An 18,967-nucleotide genomic window follows, 5' to 3' on the forward strand; every position below is an offset into this window, starting at 1 on the left:
CTCATCTCGAGCATGAAGAGGGCTTGAAAATTCCAATGTCTCTGGAGAGCTCGGAGGTGAGTAAGTCAGGGCGTTCTGCTGTTTTTTGCTTCCACAGCCAAAGATCTGCTTGACAAAGGCCACGAAATCGGGATTTGAATTGGCCGTTGTTCTATCAGCTGTTGAGCCCGACGACATTTTAACACAAACTGTTGGAAAATTTCTGCCTTTTCCGCAATCCTCTGGCCTGTGTGTGTGTGTGTGTTCAGATAGCTCTGGCACGTGGTCACAAAGTTCGGATTGAATGATCCAGGATTTAGTGCAACGTCATCTGCAAATGAGAAGGTTTGGTTTTGAGAGGGTGTGTGTGTGTGTGTGTGTTCACCTAACAATGACAGCGCCCTTATGGTGGTTTCCATTGTAGAGCTTTGACAAGCAGCAAAATCGGCCTATAGAGTTCCCCCCCGATGTCCACATTGCTATTTTTTTATCGTCTGCCTGAATACTACGTATATACCCAAAGGAACAACGCATTCATGTGAAGTATTTCTCTCAACACTCTGATTCCTCAAATTCCAGGCCAGAGCACCATCATCACTTGTTGTTGATAGTCATTTCCTCTGTTTTATGTCTCGTTTTCTGATACTGTCTGAAAATGGATTGCCCTTGCCTCCGGTCAATGTCAATCTTGACCAGCAATCCGAGGAATAACTGAATGTAAACGAAATTTTGAACAACGTGGCCGACATGATCAACGGTAGTCCATTGTTTTCGTTGAAATGCGGAGTACCCAGATTGTTGGTCAGTTTGGAAAAAAGATCCTGAGCTTGCTTGTGAAAGCAAAGTGTTCCGTGGTACAAGTCGAAATTGGGCTCAGACATCTTGACACAACCATGGTCTGCAGTCTTGGATGTCGATTAAAAAATATACCTTTTGAAACTGTTTGGACTGGAAGTACTGGAGTAATACTTCAATAAAAGCACATTCAGTTCAAAGCCCTTTATTTAAAGCTTTGAAACAGTACCATAACCCTGGTGGACTACTTCCTCCTTTTTCCTGTCAATTATCTTTCAATCCTAGAATGAACAAACCCGTTAAAGATATTCAGGTTAAAGTACCCAGCAGAATAATTTTGGAGCAAACAAGTTTACACGAGAACTCTCATGTCCAGGCCCATCTAAGATGTTCATTTTCACATCTCTGTGTCCTTCCGAGGTGTGAAAGTCACCGCCCTCTCAAAGTGCAATGGATAATCCCCATTCGTATTTGTGGCCAAGGTCTCATTGACGAGGAACAGTTCCAGAACGGAACTTGACAAGTTCCGCGCACTGATCATCTCTGAACACGATCTGACTTTGCAGCTTACACCCCATCAACATGTTTCCAACCGCCAGTTTGATATTGATCCTGACCTTGGTCCATCTCCTGGACGCCGCCACACCTGGAGCAGAGTTCTCGTATTCCGGAGAAAATGGTAAGCTCGCCTATGAACCAGTATGTTGATCAAGGATCCATATCAGTAGGTAGGTATTAATTGCTGTACCCGCAGGTCCGGACCATTGGCCGGGAGTGTGCAATAGTGGCCAGTATCAGTCGCCGATTGATATCCCAAAACACGGCCATGAGAAGGCTCACATGGAGCCGTTCGTCTTTGAGAATTATGACTACACTGCCAAGGGAGTGCGGCTGGAGAATAAACCCAACACGGTCAAGCTCGAGTTCCTCGCCAACGAGCACGAAGTGGAGTCCACGGGTCAGGTCCACGATCTGGACCATTCCATGCATGTGAGTCAGATGGTATTTTAAGACGCACAATAATACAGCGGCTAAACCAGTCTTTGAATGCCGTACAATATGAGGGTGTTTTACTTGTCTCTGATTTCAAAAAAATATCTTGTTTTCCAAGATCCACTAGAAAAGTAGACGGCCAGGCTGGAGAGAAAAATGGCTTGGTATAAAGATGGGACTCTCTTCTAAAAGAATGAAAAGCATGTACCAGTTTGAATGGGATCAAGGTCATGACTTAAAAGTTGTCCGCCCTCGAAACTCAATGTTTACGCAGTAAGTGAACCTTTTTGTGAAATCTTAGAGAGCGAGTTCGTATATTGTGGACCATCGTGAAAAAGATAATTTAGAATAAGATTTGCAAGACAATGTTTTGGAAACGTTATTGAAAGAGCAAGAATTGAAAATATCAAACGCTGATCCTTGTCATTTCTTGAATTCTGCCCTTGGGATTGGCTGTTTCTAGAATACACATTTTTGCCCTGTCAAACATATCATTTTTTTTTTCATGTTCGAGCTCATGGCAATTAACATCGCAATAAATCATATCGTACTTCCTGACCAAACCAAGACAAAGTCAAGTTTGTATTTCATGGAAATAAATATTCCAGTGTATTTTCATTCAAACAAATTGATTCCTCGGTTAATCGCTTATGAAACAAAGGAATCGCCTATCGACCTGAAGGTTTGGGTTGGTTATGCCTTTAGCTGAAGGTCAAAATTTCAAGGCTCATCTTTAGTGTCTGTTTTACACCGAACATAAATCAAGTCCGATTTCTTCCAGAAGAACAGACTGTATTATTGAATTGCAACCGTCCTCTGAATGCATCTAAGGGTGAATGTTTACACTAGTGCTAAATATGTTTGATCTTTGTATATTTTGCCCTCCCACATGGGCCGACAAATTTGATTGGACAGCTCACGGATCTCGCCAAAGCACTCCTCGTTCAATGAGTAATTTCTCCGATGTTTTTTCTCCATTTCAGGTTTCCCAAGGCGGATTGGACCACAAGTTCCAATTGGCCCAGATCCATTTCCATTGGGGAAACACTGACAACGAGGGATCTGAACATTTGTTAAATCAGGTACGGCATAATCATTTCAGCAATGGGCCCAGGATCAGGTCCAGTAGTCGTTGTCGATCAGATGCGTTTCAAATGAATGAATGCACGAGATGCTGGATACTGACATTTCCCAGAATCACTGTCTGATGATCGCCTTAGTTAAGTCGTTCGCTTCAAAGCAAGCCACCGCGATTTCCTTGTCTCAGGCATCAATAATGATTCAAATGACGTCCGGATTTTGAAATTGCAAATATTTGGCTTAAGTCTCAAATAAATGCAAGGTTCTTGGAATCATCGAGAAGACACGTCCACAAGAACTCCCACCTACAATGTATCTTATTTGTCATCCTCGTGACTCAGGTTCACTTCAATTTGAGGCACTGGAACAGAAACAGCTTTTCAAATGAAGTTTCTTGCCGCGATTCGACTTGAGCAAGTAATATCGAAACTCCGATGATATTCCAGGTAGCCTATCCCATGGAAATGCACGTGGTTCATTTCAATACCAAGTACGGTGGTCATCTTTTGGACGCTTTGGCCGAGGGTCGAGGAGCCAATGACACATTGGCAGTCCTGGGTTTCTTCTTCAAGTTGACCAACAAAGACAACGAGAAGTTGAAACCAATCGTTGATGGTATCAAGAATTAAAATCTCGGATAGTTTCGAATCGCTCCTCTCAACATAATTCATTGTTCCCATCTTAGGTTTGCAATTCATCCACGAGTTCTCAAGTGAGACTGAACTGAAAGTGTTCCCGGTGAGTGACATCCTGAGCGAGGATCTGAGCCGCTTTTATCGCTACACCGGATCTCTCACCACTCCCGGTTGCAATGAGGTGGTCATTTGGACCATCTTTGAGGTAAGGATGCTCTTGTCTCAAGGTTTCATTCGCCTTAGCATGGATCGTTTTTTTTTACTCTGCATAGGAGCCGATTGAGATCTCTGAGCGTCAGTTGCGACAGTTCCGAGATGTTTCCCAATTGCACCAGAGGATGCAGAATAATTTCAGACCTGTGCGACCGCTTCACAAGCGAACAGTCTTATATGTGGATACCTCGGCCTCATCTATGGCGTCGATGTCCTTTCCTTTGACTTTGATCTCGGTTGCTTTGGCTTTATTGATTGCAAAGAAGTAGGAAACAAATTGGGTAATGTCTGCAATGAAGAATGCTATAGATATATCCTCCCTTTTTGTGTTCGTTGTCAGAGATACTGTGAGAATGTGTACCATGTTTAGCTACTAAGCTCCTAGGAAGAAAATATAGACCTAAATGTTTTGCAACCGGTGTGCTCAATTTCAACACTCTGAATGATGTAGGCAAGTAGAATTTGGATAAAGTTTATTCGAATTCTCAGAGCCATTTCAAGATGATAATTGAAAGCCAAATCAAATTGTAAGTATAACCAATCACGGGTTTAGTTGAAAGTTTAGAATATATCAGGTATACCGAAGTAGGAGATAAATACGCCGATGAGTGCGAAGAACGGGAGACAGAGCAGAAGGGCCAAAACGCAACTCAACCAACTTAATGGCTCATCTGAACACATGTCCTCGTGGAGACCTGAATCATTGAGCATTCCCTACAAAGAAAACCGAATCAGGATGAAATTGAGTCAAGTTGAAGGGCAAACAGAGCTTGTTGAACTCTCGGAACCTTATTTTGAGTCTCACGCAATCGAGGTAATCTTGACATCTCTGGTATAAATCTGACTCGCTGACAGTGCTTCTAAATTCTGAATTGAAACCTCAAATGTAACCCTTTTTTCTCTTATGATGCATAGTACATGACAAGAAAAGGGTTTGATCGAGTGGTCTGAGTGGTTTTTGCTTTAGCAGTTTGTCTAAGATTAGGGCGAAATGTTCCTTGATCCACTCAAAACGTAACTACCAGAGGCTAAACTGAAAAAATCGTTTGGACCTGGTATAAACCAGCTATTTGATGTGTGCAAGAACAATACACTTTGGCAAATACGATGGCGCTCAAATTGCAGTTTTTGCCAATGTGGTGGAAACACTCAATGGAAAAGGAAGAAACAAGTCTTGGTTCAGGTTGACACCCAGAGATGTCGGGGTTACCTCATATTCGCAATAAAAGTTGACCCTCACAGAAACCTAGTCAAAACGTTTCCGACTCCGTAATGATAAACGGGTACAGTAAAAGCATTTTTATCGTGAGCAATCGGCCACGAAATGCTGATAAAAATTACCTGCAGAGCCAATTTCTTTCGTCGCCGGATTTCGTCTTGGTCAGCTTCTTTGGGTATCTTCTCAGCTGAGAGTAGGGCGTAGGGTGACAAGTTGATGGGATTGGAAACCAAGATGGATTTTAAGTCGTTCTCCTCGTCTTCGTCGTTATCTTCTTCGCCATTGGGAGTGGTGAAAAACTTTTTGAGGACGTCCATAACCGTTGAGATCAGGGGAGAAGTGGAACTTAGGGAACATTCATTCCTCTTGATCTTCTCGCTAGGCAACCGCAGATTGTTGTCATGGCACCGTTTTTGAGAGTCAGAAGCGAAAATGCAACAACGCGTGGAAAGATGCTTCAATAAGGCTTATCAAGTGAACGCCTTCATGAACGGTAAAAAAAGGAGTAAAATCAAAGACAACATGCCCAGCCAAACTGCACCGTGCATGCATTGAATTTTGACATTTATTCCATTTTACATGTTTGTCTAAGCAAATAGCATTCTGGTTTTGGAACACAACTCACTCAAAATCACTTGATTATTGAAAATTCAATGGGTGGATTGTGCGAGTTGACTGTGATGTTACCTTGACATGCCCTACAGCGGATGTCAAGTGAAGAAAATTTATGGAAAAATGTGGTCCGGCACCCTGATTTTAGGCATTTTGGGCAGGGAGAACTAAGTCGAATATCACAGTCAAATTGTCAACAATCAAACAAATTGGCTCAATACCAAAATGCTATTTGCTTAGACAAGCATGTAAAATGGAATAAATGTCAAAATTCAATGCATGCACAATCCGGTTTGGCTGGGCATGTTGTCTTTGGTTTTACTCCATGGAATAACGTCAGTTGTTCACGAACACGTTTACTTGACAAGCCCTATTGCTCATGAACACTGGGAGGGCTGAGAATTGAGATTAGTCATACCGTAAACCACTGAAAATCATGGACGTACCTCGACCAAGACTAGTCATAACAAAAAGCCAATTCAGCCGCAATTACCTTTAGGCTGTCTGTAGAAACTTTGGTCCGTTTTGTTAGTCAAGATGTCGGGTCTGCCAGGCATATGTTGAAAATTGCGTTTTCTTGAGCTTCAAGAAAGCTATGGACAGGGCGAACCTGCAGCATGACAAAACTAATGGTGCAGCCCTGATGACTAGTCTTGGTCATCGAGATACGTCCATAATTTTCAGTGGTCTATGGTCATACCAATTAGTAACTCTAAGCTTTTCCACAAGGACCTCTTTAGGACAAAAATAACTCATAAAACCGACACTCGTGGCCCTTCATCCGAACATTGCACGTGGCACACACATCACTGCTTAAGAGTTTCATTGCTATGAAAGAGAACAAAACCACATTGCAGTATCTTCAATACTCGGTTCTCTGGGCGGATTCTGCCGTGGAATTGTCAAATGTTTTGAAGGCTCTCCACTTTTACTGCCACGGTAGTAAAATAATATTAGATGAGTTTCAAATATGCAATCAAGACTCTTCAAAATGGTTTTCAGAATTTTGTTATTTTGTTTCTCGGTAAAGTACCTAAATGTGTCATATTATACTTCATATTTCCTAAACAATAATTTGTCAAAGAACATTTTGAATATCTCATGAATTTTACATTCACAAGTTCTTATTTTTCGAATATCCGTCACCGGGGGGGCTTGAACCCACCCTACACATAGAGAGGATTTTGCAAAATGGCATTGATTTTCAAAAAAATGTAACAATATTCCATTCCAAATTGAGAACATTCATAAAATGATGTTTCCAAAAGATGCATTTTTAACATATCCTATTTTGGGATAATAAGGCATCACAAAAATAATGTAAGTGAGTTTACCAGATTGAAAATGTATTAAATATGTTTATAAATTAATACCACGTGGCTATCAGTGTATTTGGTGAACAATTTTGGCGAAAACTGTACCATTCAACTGTAATAGCCAAGTATGTATTTAGGTCCCAAAGGTTTGAAAGTGTTTTCTTACAATATATATATTTGATTGAGACCAAGGATCCTAATAAGTCATAACGGCCATAACGTAATTGAATTGTATAAGTTACTAGCAGATTCGGTGTTTTATTTTGCTATATTTTCTGTCAGATTTGTCGTTCGTAGGTTTTGGGCGACATATTTTACTTCTATTGAGCACCAACTGACTTTTTAAATGAAACAGAAATTGTTCCTCTCCATTTGCTGATATCATTAAACAGCTTCAAAAGTTTGAAAGCGGAGTTGAACGCCTGTAAAATGGACGCTAGAGTTGAAAATGAACAATTCTCAAACAAGTAAAGGCATTGCGGTCTCCTCTACATGAGAATTGCATTAGGTCGCCACAATTACGTTATTTTAGTATTCACTTTGCTTGAATGATTTGATCAAAAGCTATCCTTTCTGAAACCTCATAATATAACTCTACATTGAATGAATGGGCCAGCCCCCATGTGGTAATCAATTACCACAATATGGTTAGCTTATTCATTAACCATGGAAAATTATGGACGCACCTCGACCAAGACTAGTCATAACAAAAAGCCAATTCAGCTTTTACTCCACAAATAAACAGATTTTACTCCATGGAATAACGTCAGTTGTTCACGAGCGCGTTTACTTGACAAGCCCTATTCCGTGGCCTGTTTTGTATTATACTATGAGAGAGCATAACTTTTGTCCTAGGGGTTCAATTGAGCTGAAAATTGAAATACACAATTGTAGCCAACTAGGACCAGGTTCACTAAACGATGAAAGCAAAATAGGAGTTTTTCATTCTCATCCTTGACACCCTCCTGTCCAGATTTCAGGGGTTTCTAGACTAAGGCACGGACTTATAGAAATATGGACTATGGATGGCTTTACCGCCAAATCGACTTGCTTAGAATCTGGGTGTATATAAGTGAGTAAGTCCCTTTTCATGATGTATTCATCAAAAAAAGAAATTCAAATTGTTGCAATTCACTGTTACAACATGTGTCTCCAAAGTTGTTTGTTTTGTTTCGAGCTTTTGTAGCTGACCAAGAGGGGGCCGAAGGCTAAAATTTTATGACGTCATTGCAATGTAACTTTGAATTACTTATTTAGTTCAAATCACTTCAAGTTCCTCGTCCAAGGCCCCTAGGCCAGATTTTGGGCCAAATTTTAAGGATTTTTGGTCATGTTAAATGGATAGGGTGAAGGAAAGGTCCATGCAATACGAATTTTTCTCTTCATTTGCAAGTCCATATCTTTAGGAGCCCGTAAGAAAGGCCATGTTTTTCCATGAAGGTCGTCCATCTTTTACTCTCTACCACATTAACCAAGGCCAGGGCTAGGATCAGATAAATGTGCAATGGACATCTCATGAAAGAATCGCCCACTTGATAACTATTCAACTCATCAGCCCAATTTTCATCCACGTCCTACATCTTTGGTTTCCCAACTCCGCCCAATCCGATCTCAAATCCACCGATGCCACTTACTCCAAGTCCTTAAGGCGGTACCGGTGGGTGCCCCGATACTCCAAAAATGACGCATGGAAGTATTTTAAATGCTAAACAGAGCCCCTCACAATCCGGCTGGCAGGGTAAGTGTCCAACAGAGTTGGAAACCTAACCTTTCCAGTGGTGATTTCTGGACACAAGTTGTCCTTCCCGGTCAAGGATCTGATAACAGCTTACTCACCTTGGTCCGAGAACATCCTTTCGGAGTATTGGCGGTCAAATTCAAACAACGACTGGAGCTGTCAGGGACCCGTTCAATCTGGACCACCAACTTCAGAATTGCCCAATATATTTGATATAGTTAATTCACATCTAACGTATCTGCTACTATCTAAGCAGAAAAAGATTGATTTTTTATAATTAACTTGTTAAACGTTTCTTAAAAGGTTATTTGTTTCGAGTTCAAATTCGACAAATTGCGTTTGTTTTGCTCACTCAATAACATAGGAAATATTTTTGCACTTTTTAAAATAAAATAAAAAACAACGCTTACTCTGGTGAAGGATACATCTTCTATACCTAAAAATGTATTTGTTTGTAGTAGATATTGAAACCAATTCATCATCATGATTGTCCCATCAGTCCACTTTTGACGGACTTGAGTCAAGTTGCCACTGGTTTTGTCAATTTTTGTCAATAAAAAAACGTATGAGGTTTGGAAGTGTTTTTCGCATCAAGTCGATGCCATCTTTATTTCTCTACTCGTTTGGTAAAGGAAAAAAGAAGCCTTGAAAATTGAAGGCGAGAAGAGAAATACGAACTGAAAGTTTTGTTTCGTGGATAGCTTTTCATGGGTGTGGTTGGGTGGGTGTATAAGGTTGGAGTAGAATTGGGAACGAATGTTGGAGGGAAGGATAGGATAGGATATTGAGGGCATCACAAGCTCATAAAAATATGCATCCAAGCAGACCTTCCCTTTCGCCAGACTTGGATTTAAAGCACGTGGGCCATCTCAAGTCCCTTAAATAACTCATTAGTGTACATGTATACTGCCACCATCTGTAAACAATCATGAGATGACCCACCATTTGACTGCTTTTCATGGATTTACAATTGGAATCATCACAAAAATATGATTCCCGTCGTGCGCCATCTTCCAGAATGAATCCATTGATGTTGATGATGAGGTGAAGGATGGAGGAGAAAGAAGTGGAGTATCAAAACGCGAAATGTCGCCGGAACTCGTACGGATTCATCTCACTGGTAAACACTCCAGGGGTATCTAGGGTAGAATGGGGAGGAGGGGGGCATTAAATTTACAGAAGCTCAGTTCGGGGGAAACGGATCAAAAGAGAAGCGAAGAGGGTCGGAATTCGAGGATAGAACTAGACATAAGGATAGGATGGGGTCCTTTCGAATGAAAAGGAAAAAACAAACCAAGAGAAATCGAAAAGATTAAATAAATCGAAGGAGATATAAGAGTCGAGGGGGTCTGGAACTCAGAATTGAGAGAAAACAGGAAAGAGAGAAAGAATGAAGGAGGCATATCGGGCGGTTTTACATGGGCTTGGCCGCAGAGCTCCTTTGATTGCCACTGGGTCCGTTCCGCCCAGAATTGTTGGATGTTGACGAGGCATGGCTGCCTCCGCTGGCGTTGTTGCTGTTGTTGGATCGACGATCTTGCCCTCCACCCTGCTGTCTGGGTCCATTCGTATTGCGCTGGTTGTTGTTGCTGCTGCTGCTGCTACTGCTGCTGCTATTGTTGGTGGTGGCGGTTGTGTTGTTGTTGGCTTGAGTGGGCCCGGCCTGCGAGGGAGCCGATGAGCCGCTTGTGGGCGTGGTGGAGGCAGCACGAGGCGACGAAGAGGTCGATGCAGAGGCAGAGGGAGGGGCTGATTGTTGACTGTCAACGGGTGTGGCGGCGTCCTTACCGCCCCCCACTCCTCCAACGGATTGCGAAGGAGAGGCGGACTTGGCCGGAGATGCGGATGAGTTCCGGCTCTGGCTGGCTTTGGCCGTGCTATCGCGTTCATCCTCAACATGTTTCTCAACCTGAAGGAGCATAACGAGGTGATTACCATATCGGTGTGGCTACCCTAAAGCAATGCATCGACGGTGTAACACGTCAAATGCCACGCTTCTTTTTCGTTTTTTTTTGTAAGTTTGGGTGTTGACACGCCCTCGAAGCCAGACTAAGCATTTTCCATTTTACCCAGTAGGATTAGGTCTGGTCCGGTGTCAGATTGATTCTCGGTGTGCGAGCATGAACTAGTGTCTAAAAGTTTCCTTGAGAAAGATCGGAGACCTTTTTACAGATGGTCTGTCTTTTGCAATGCCTAAAATATAATTTAGTAGTGACAGGTGGGGTTAAGTCAGTCACGCCCTCTGCGATCTCTATCAAACTACACCAGATCCTTTGATTCTTTCCTCCTAACCAAAGGAACCTGTCGTCAAGATTTGATTGCTACCAAATCTGCTCATTTCGAGACATCCGATATTGCTATTTCTTGTGCTATTACGCCCTTCAAATAAGAGATATACAGAACTTACAATTTTGGTAATATGTAGAACCGCCTTGCTGTCTGAAACGCCTTTAATGTTTTCCGGTTTGTACGGAGGCGTAATAGTGACCTTCCTCATTACGACAATGTTCTCTCCTTCCCAGTCAATCTCATCAATGCTGAAAATCAAAATAAATCAAAACATGACCAATTCAATCACATTGAATAGCGGCGAATACCGAGTACTCACGTTTTGGAAATGACCTGGAACAGACGCTGTCCTTCCACGGACACACCCGACTTAAACGCCTTTATCAGACGGCCTTTTCGTACCAAGTTTTGTCCAATGCGATTTTTTAACTGGAAAATGAAGAGTTCAAAACAATTCATTTTTTGTTTTTGTTTCATTACCACCTCAGATGAGCTATTCTTGAGCGATTTAGACTCAAAACCCTGGCTTGTAACTGAGCTTACCCGTTGAATATTTAGAGTAGGTGGATCGGCGGGCGGGGTTCCGTTGTTGTTCTTGGCCTCACTCAAGAGCTTCACATCCTTCATGTAGTTCATGTTGAGCATTTGCACGTCATTGTGGGAGGGGCGGCGATCCGTGGCAGACATTTCTACAAGCAAACAAATCTCATTTATTTATTCCAGAATAAGTTGCGGAATCTTCAAGTATTTATCCCATAAAAAATATACTCATTAAAAGTGGGTCGGTAGACGCGGTTTGTGGCTTAAATTCAAATCAATAATATATAAGAGACAGCACGACAAAGTCCTATCAAACCAAAGGTTTTGCATCAGAAATACACTGCAGAACTGAGAATTGAATTCAGTTTGATTTGTCTTTGGACAAATAATGTATTTGATAAATATTGCCATTTGACAACGAAAAAAACAAGTTGTAGACGAGATGATGAAAAAGACAATTTCTATTAGATTTGCCTAGAAACGATTGTGTATCTAATCCTGAAACCGGGCTATTGGTCGAAAGGGTTTCTGCTCCCACACTAACTTCCGATGCGTACAAAGTCAAAATATAAATTTTAAACATTTCACCAACCCTTTGGATATGTTTGTATACACACACACACAGTATTACATACTTTTTCCGCTAAGGCACGACAGAAAGTCGCAATAAAAAGACATTATAAATATATTGCCATGGAAAAAAGAGCATGTTCTAGAATACTAGAAACTAATCAATCGAATAAAAAAGTGTCGCGTGTTTAATCTATTTGACCTTTGATTCAAAACCAGGTCAATTCATTTGGAATTGCTTGTGGCAAACTCATGACACACGCGGCTATGCTCCGAAAAAAAGCTTTGGCTCACCCGACCAAAATTTCATCGACACCACAATGGCTTCCTGGGAGGTTTTTTGACCAAGCTGGTCATATGGCAAAGGACGCTTATCATGTCCCACTACATTCGAGCATACCCAGGCCTGTTAGGCATTTGGCTAAACCCTTTCCTAAAAGACAATATTGGCCACACAAATCAAATTTCACTGAAGACAAAGCTGGCCTATGGGGTAAATATAGGTACTAAGATCTCCATCATACGTCCGGACATGATTCTCTGCAGCTCAAGGCCTTCAAAACCGTGGTCAAAACAAAGCTGGAGCTGGTTCAAACGGATCGAAAACTTTGCCAATCAGAGGCCTCTTCTTACAATGACTGAGGTGTCAATGTCTACAATGTACCATACTCCGTTTATGGCTCCTCGTCTCCTAAGCTGGGCTTCAAAACAACATGATTCACACATCGAATCATAGTTCCCCCACCAACGTACGACCCCAAATGAGTCAGTGAATTGAAACATGTCTCGGCACTGATTTCTTGAACAGTTTAGACAAACACTTCGACCTGCGATCGACTCAACATGGGAGCCCTAACATTGACTCCCAAAATACTAATAATACGAGTCCGGACTTGAGTCTCCCAATGCACTCGGGTCTTTCACTTGATTTTGGAGAACTGGACTGGACTTGAATGATGATTTCATAAGCCTTGTTCAGTTTAGTACCACCCAGATGACTCTCATTGTTAGACTCGAGTCCAGTCAAAAAGTGAACACTACCAAATACCCAATCTGGACCGGAGAGCCGGGGTCCGGGATGGATACATGTATCCATCCGATGGTTACTCATAAGAGAGAGCTCTTACTTAAAACGAGCATGCGGGTGTTGAGGTCAAAGGCCATGACCTCGCCTTCCAGGTTGTCGCCGTAGCACGAGGTGCACTTGACCCGCGCGCCCGGCATGAAATACTCGAACGCCAGACTGACGCTCGAGCCCGCCGCCTCGGCCGTGGGCGCCGTGGCCGCGTGCGGCGACACCTCATAGAAGTGATTGGCGTAGGGACTGCTGGCCGGAGCGGTGGGTGCGGCCGCTCCGCTGGCCGTCAGCGGCACCGGACCCGGTGTCCCACTCTCCTTCTTAACCATGACCACACTCAGGTAACCAACACGGAGACCAACACACGGATCCCAAGGGCGAGGGAAAGACCGCCCAGTCAGGCCAAAGAGGAATAGGAGGAGGGGACTCAAGGGGAGGATCCGAATAAAGAAGGAGGAGGAGGAGGAGGAGGAGGATGTGGCGAAGAGGCCTCGGAATCCAGGGTTGTTTGTGTGTGTGTGCACTGTGCAGCACTCAAAGTCTGTCCTTCTGACACACATACACGAACACACACACATTAGCGTTGCTGGATGATCTTCACCGTTGGTGGCCAAATTCGGGGCAGAACCTGAACGCCTCCATTTGGATGGGGTATCAACTATCAAGCGACTAGTGCAGAAATCATCTAGAGTGGGGCTCGGAGCGAGAAAGCAATGGCAAATTAGAAAAAAAGGACACAAATGATGATGGAATGTGGGAGGCTAGTGTTGGGAACGAGTCTGTGTCCATTCGCGTATTTTACCCAAGGTTGGCGAAATTAGCCTGACTCATATACTGTAATTTTTCAGTGAACTTCTTTATGAGAATGAACCATATAGATATGAATGCATTAGCTTGATTTAGGCTTTCCGCCCAAAACTTGAAATATCAAAGAACTCTTGCCAGCACCATCGGAACGCCAACCATTTCTATGGAAGCCATTTAGTTTTCGGTGTAAATTTTTGTCGGAAATTTTGACCGTCTGGAGGCACGTTGGCAACACTAACCTTCCCCACACACACTTTCCGACACACCGACAGACAGACAGACAGACAGACAGACAGACAGAAAACGGGAACGGAAGAGACACCGATTGTGTGTGCGTGTGTATGTATGTCTTTTGGAGGCAACAAGGGCTGGTTTTGCTGAAAGAAGGATGACTCGATAGTCAGCCATAAAAAGCCAAGACTGAGGTTCATTGAGAAATTTCAGAGGCAAGAGCAAAGATCAAAGTTTGAAGCTAGGCCAATGAATTTTAAAAAGTCCCGTTTCCGTGAAGCAATATTCCTATTGACCATTTCAGCGTCACTTGTGAAGTTTTTCAGTTCGATTTCAGATTGTGTTTTTGTGACCTTGGTCGCAAAAATGATCATTTCAGCAACACTTTCCAACCAGCGTGCTTCAATGACGGCAGGCTACCCAAAAATAGTTTAATAGCTGAAAAAAATAGCTGAAGCCGGTTATGAATTCAGACTGTGAAACAGCCTTTTCCCCTTTTTTTACTGATGGTGATGACTAGAGATGGGGGAAATATGCAAGATTTGCCTCCAAATATGCCAATAAGATATGCAAAAACTGGTAAAATATGCGTTTCATTTTGCAGATTTTTCCAGTATTACATTCCATATTTCCAAGGCGATCGAATAGGGCTGGTCAAGTAAACGCGTTCATGGACAACTGATGTTGTTCCATGGAGAAAAATCAAACCGCTCTGGGCATGCATTGGATTTTGACATTTTTTCCATTGCACATGCTTGTCTAGGCAATTAGCATTGTGGTATTGAGCCAATTTGATAGTGCGGTCACTGATTAACACCAAACATGCTCATTTAGTAGGGTTTTGTAACACAACTCGCTCAAAATCACTGGATTATTGAAAATTCAATGGGCGAATTGTGAGAGTTGACAGTGATGTTTGTCTTAGTTCTCTCTCCCTAAAAGTGCCAAAAATCAGAGTGCCGGACCACATTTTTCCTTCAATTTCCTTTCCTTGACATCCCCAATTAACAGCTTTTGTCAAACATAAATAAAACTAATTTTCAAATAGTAAGCCATAATAGGGCATGTCAAGTGTCCTGCACGCTGATTTTGGGTATTTTAGGGAGGAAGAGCTAAGACCCTAGTCAACTCGCACCATCTGCACATTGATTTTCCATAATTGAGGGATTTTGAATGAACTGTGTTACAAAACCCCCCCAAAATGAACATGTTTGTTCTTGAAAGGTGAACGCACTATCATATTGGCTCAATACCTTGATGCTATTAGCTTAGACGAGAAATGAATGTCAAATTTCAATGCATGCCCAGTGTGGTTTGGTTGGGCATGTTGTCTGTGATTTTACTCCATGGAATAACGTCAGTTGTTCATGAACGCGTTCGCTTGACAAGCCCTATAAAGAATGGTTTTGAGGGGTATCAGTTCTTCCATTGTTTTCCTACCGCCCGTGTTAAAAAAGTTGTCATGGGCGTTACAGTATTTTCAGGCAACTGGGACTAGTTTTATTGGCCTTTTTAAGCACTACCATGGCCTGATTTATGAATGACATAGTTTTGGCTTACACTTCATTTAAAAATATCCATGTTAGTATCATGATACTATCTCTGAACTTTCATGTGCAACACATCCAACCTTATGTTTGAAAAGCATTGCCAACTTTTTACTGGATATGCTCATTGAACTTTCCATTATCTTGGAAGACTTCAATCCTCCATTGACAAGTCACTCTCAATATTTTCACCTTCATTATTGACAAGGGACAAGAGGAGTGCTTCATGGCGTCGACCCCAAGGTCATTGAGTGGAATATCATTCCATTGAGTACCATGTTACTCTTAGCATCCCAAGAGTAGATTTGATCTAAGACCTTTACAAAACTACCAGAATCTTGACCACACACTAATTTATATGAGCGGCGTGAGAAGCGATACTGACCTACTGGAGTCATAATTGATGAAATATTTGGTCACTATTTGCATTCGAATTTGTCGCTTTAGGGCACACTTGAAAGAAAGGCTGGTCTGGGGTCTGGGATTGTTGATAAAACACGATCTAAATGTTGCTTAAAACTCAACAATGGATATTCTGGTAATAGAAAAGTCAAAGAGAGCACGATAGCAGATTGTAGAAGGTTGGTGTTCAGTTTAGTATAAACGATGATTTTGAGACCTTCACCAACGTTTTATCTGATGGGTTGAAATCAAATTGGATTTCACACGTGATGTCTCTTCTATCATTAACGTTAAGTGCCATTCCCCGGCTAGGGCAAAGAGCATGGAGACATTTGAAAACATAAAGGATTAGGTAGCTTCATACCTACGCTGAATACCATACAATCTAAGGATTGAAGATGTTCCAATAGGTTAAGTGGTTCATGCCCGCAATACATATTGTAAAACTCTTCTGTACTTTTTCAATCTTATTCAACCCTGATGCATTGAATAAGATTGAAAAAAAAAGAAAAGAAATTTTACAAGATATATTGCGGGCAATTCAATGATGGCAATTGTTTTTCTTATTTCAGTTATTGTGATTTGCCATCTTAAATATGCTTTATACCAATGTCTTATTTAACCTGCAGATAAGGATAAGATTTTGTGGCATTGTTGTTGCTAATCTTGTGACAAAACTACTTTGATCAAGGAAGGCATTCATTTTTAGTCTATCTTAAACTGTATCTAGTTTATTTTCAAGCAACATTAACTGTTTTACCAAGGACACCTTCATCGTTCTTATGGTCAGTAAGAAGGCTGCTAATCTGACAATGTCCTACTTTTCCAAGGCAGCATGACCCTTTAGATTTCCAGTTACAAGTGGGTCATTCCTACATTAGAAAGTCCTATTTTTTTCAATTTTCTTTAAGAATTTTCGTTCTCATGTGTCTCAAAACATTGTGATATAACATTGATTTGATTTTGGTCTGGTTCAAATAATTTTTCATGCAATCAATATCTGATATGTAAGGACAGATCAGTCAAATTTTTGACCAAGAATCAGGCCAAATCTTCAAAACAAAGGAAAGTGAAGCTCTATAGAAATTAAAACCTTCTTAAACTGAACAAGCAAGGACAGAGGCAAAGGCTGCACAAACGGTTTCCTATGGAATCTGGTCCCAAGCCCTCTCTATAGTGGCTACAATGTCATCTGTGTCTTTTTGGGCCTTTTGTTGGCTCCTCGCTACCAAGAACCACATCAAAAATTTGAAAGAATTGAGATCTAGTGAGGCAGGAGGCCATATGCTTTTGTCCAGGACCTTTGACTTCAGAAAAGATACAGACCGGCGGATATTTGCCTTACAAACGGCAGGATTTGTTGAACTGGACCTTTGAAAAACAGATATTGTATGTTTTTGGAGGCCCAAGAAGTGCCAGCACTTGCTCTTGCCACTTAATTACGTCATTGTACTTGAAGTATGGCATAATAAGCTAAAGCCAAAATTTGCACAAAACCCAAGATTGCAAAATTTCTAATGCATCTGGGTTATGTCACAAATTGACAGGGCATTAATCGTTCCTCAATAAATGAAACGGATTACAGTTACATTCATTTTCGCCAAAAATAATAATTCGTTACATAACCATCCTCAAAAAAGATGTAATTGAGTTACTCGTTACAATTACTTTTACTAAAATTTGAGTTGACCAATAATATCTTATGGTTTTTGCCCCATCAAGGCTATATTTCACTAAAGAAATTGTGTTTTTGGCTTCAAGCAGTCCTAATGCGTAAAATTTGAAGACTTCGTGTCATCTGTTTTCAAAAATGAGCATTGGCATTTAATTTTGGCATAGTTGTTCAAAATGTATTGCACTAAAATGCTTTCAGGAGTCAAGACTGGCACCCTGGATGGGGTAATGAAGAAACAATTTCGCAAACGTCATGATGGAAAAACAGTATTAGCCATGGTCAAGTCAGTAAAGCTTACTTGTTTGATGGCTTAAGTCATGGAAATGTGGAGTCTTGGGAACTTTGATGTGTGGCGAGCATGTGCTCGCTCACATCATGCTATCTGTGATACTTATATATAGCTAGGAACTCTTAGGAATAAACCAGTCAACTACCATCTCTTGACTCAATCACATGGCGGACCTTGCGTCCGCCATAGATGCATCATGCTCAAGCCAAAGAGAGTGTTTCTTTGCTGCACTGAATTAGGTATTCAGTCCAACGGAATTTGATTGAGAATATTTGAACAATAAAGTAGCAAATACAACAAAATTTAAAACCAAGAACACTCCTCAGAGTAGTAAAGAGCAACCACAATTTTCAACCTTGACTTTCATCGTTCAAAATATGGGGACGTTTAGGCAAGCTCTGGGAGGTTCGTTTGTTTGCTGGTACCAGTGTCAGTGATGCAAGTTTGGGGCTTCAAGCACGTTTTTAAGAAGCTGACCCTTCTTTCACATTGCTATATGTCTCGTATATTTAATACTCATGGGACATCATTCCAAAACTTCATTAACTTTACATTTCTAAGAGACTTGGGCGTTGATGGATGCGCTTGATGTAGAGGGCTAGCCCTCTAGCTTGATGATCTCAATATTATATACCAAGAGATCAGAAAATGACATTATATGGTCTGTGGATTACCACTTACGCCACCTATAAAGTTAGACTTTTACAAAGGTTGCAAGTCTATCAAAAATACATACAATTGGGCGAATTCAAGCAAATTCTTGAATTGTTGAGGTCAGTCTTTGACACAATTTTTCATTTTTTTCACCTCTGCCATTGCAAAAAGAAATGTTTTACTTAATCTCAAAAGAAACTAGCAACTTTACACTGCACACATGTTTTCAACTGGTTTTTATTGCCAGACACGACTAATGAACAAATCAGGTGCAGCTTTGAGTCATAGTTAGGTTTGAGTGTAAT

At 41.4% G+C, this 18,967-nt stretch overlaps 3 protein-coding genes across 3 annotated transcripts in view; 1 reads left to right on the plus strand and 2 right to left on the minus strand.

The window, feature by feature from the left end:
- The window catches only part of LOC131882174 (putative carbonic anhydrase 5), a 6,773-nt gene extending 2,663 nt beyond the window's left edge, over positions 1 to 4,110 (plus strand). The window contains exons 2-7 of the mRNA XM_059229244.1: positions 1,341 to 1,453; positions 1,529 to 1,764; positions 2,751 to 2,849; positions 3,294 to 3,462; positions 3,533 to 3,687; positions 3,755 to 4,110. Of these exons, the coding sequence (XP_059085227.1) occupies positions 1,341 to 1,453; positions 1,529 to 1,764; positions 2,751 to 2,849; positions 3,294 to 3,462; positions 3,533 to 3,687; positions 3,755 to 3,964 (982 nt within the window). The 3' untranslated portion in view covers positions 3,965 to 4,110. The remainder of the gene's footprint in view (positions 1 to 1,340; positions 1,454 to 1,528; positions 1,765 to 2,750; positions 2,850 to 3,293; positions 3,463 to 3,532; positions 3,688 to 3,754) is intronic.
- Positions 4,111 to 4,209: 99 nt separating this feature from the next.
- Positions 4,210 to 5,470, minus strand: LOC131882175 (uncharacterized). The gene is made up of 2 exons (XM_059229245.1): positions 5,037 to 5,470; positions 4,210 to 4,409 (listed from the first exon to the last, which is right to left on the minus strand). Exons 1-2 carry the CDS (start codon positions 5,229 to 5,231, stop codon positions 4,257 to 4,259), a joined length of 348 nt encoding a protein of 115 aa, XP_059085228.1. The 5' UTR covers positions 5,232 to 5,470; the 3' UTR covers positions 4,210 to 4,256.
- Positions 5,471 to 9,151: 3,681 nt separating this feature from the next.
- LOC131881743 (secreted 45 kDa protein-like) lies at positions 9,152 to 13,603 on the minus strand. Its single transcript, XM_059228692.1, has 6 exons — positions 13,107 to 13,603; positions 11,413 to 11,558; positions 11,189 to 11,298; positions 10,988 to 11,117; positions 9,999 to 10,489; positions 9,152 to 9,719 (listed from the first exon to the last, which is right to left on the minus strand). The coding sequence occupies exons 1-6, from the start codon at positions 13,384 to 13,386 to the stop codon at positions 9,695 to 9,697; spliced, it is 1,182 nt and encodes a 393-aa protein (XP_059084675.1). The 5' UTR covers positions 13,387 to 13,603; the 3' UTR covers positions 9,152 to 9,694.
- Positions 13,604 to 18,967: the final 5,364 nt, after the last annotated feature.

This window comes from Tigriopus californicus, chromosome 6, assembly GCF_007210705.1.
Source record: "Tigriopus californicus strain San Diego chromosome 6, Tcal_SD_v2.1, whole genome shotgun sequence".
NCBI classification, from domain to species: Eukaryota; Metazoa; Arthropoda; class Copepoda; order Harpacticoida; family Harpacticidae; genus Tigriopus; species Tigriopus californicus.

Excerpts from the sequence above, each read along its gene's own strand:
- LOC131882175 (XM_059229245.1), bottom strand. The coding sequence starts at position 5,231 with ATGGACGTCCTCAAAAAGTTTTTCACCACTCCCAATGGCGAAGAAGAT. Across the intron at positions 4,410-5,036 it reads GAAAGAAATTGGCTCTGCAG|GGAATGCTCAATGATTCAGG; the intron begins GTAATTTTTATC and ends TTTTCTTTGTAG.
- LOC131881743 (XM_059228692.1), bottom strand. The coding sequence starts at position 13,386 with ATGGTTAAGAAGGAGAGTGGGACACCGGGTCCGGTGCCGCTGACGGCC. Across the intron at positions 11,559-13,106 it reads CACCCGCATGCTCGTTTTAA|AAATGTCTGCCACGGATCGC; the intron begins GTAAGAGCTCTC and ends GTTTGCTTGTAG. Across the intron at positions 10,490-10,987 it reads TTCTACATATTACCAAAATT|GTTGAGAAACATGTTGAGGA; the intron begins GTAAGTTCTGTA and ends ATGCTCCTTCAG.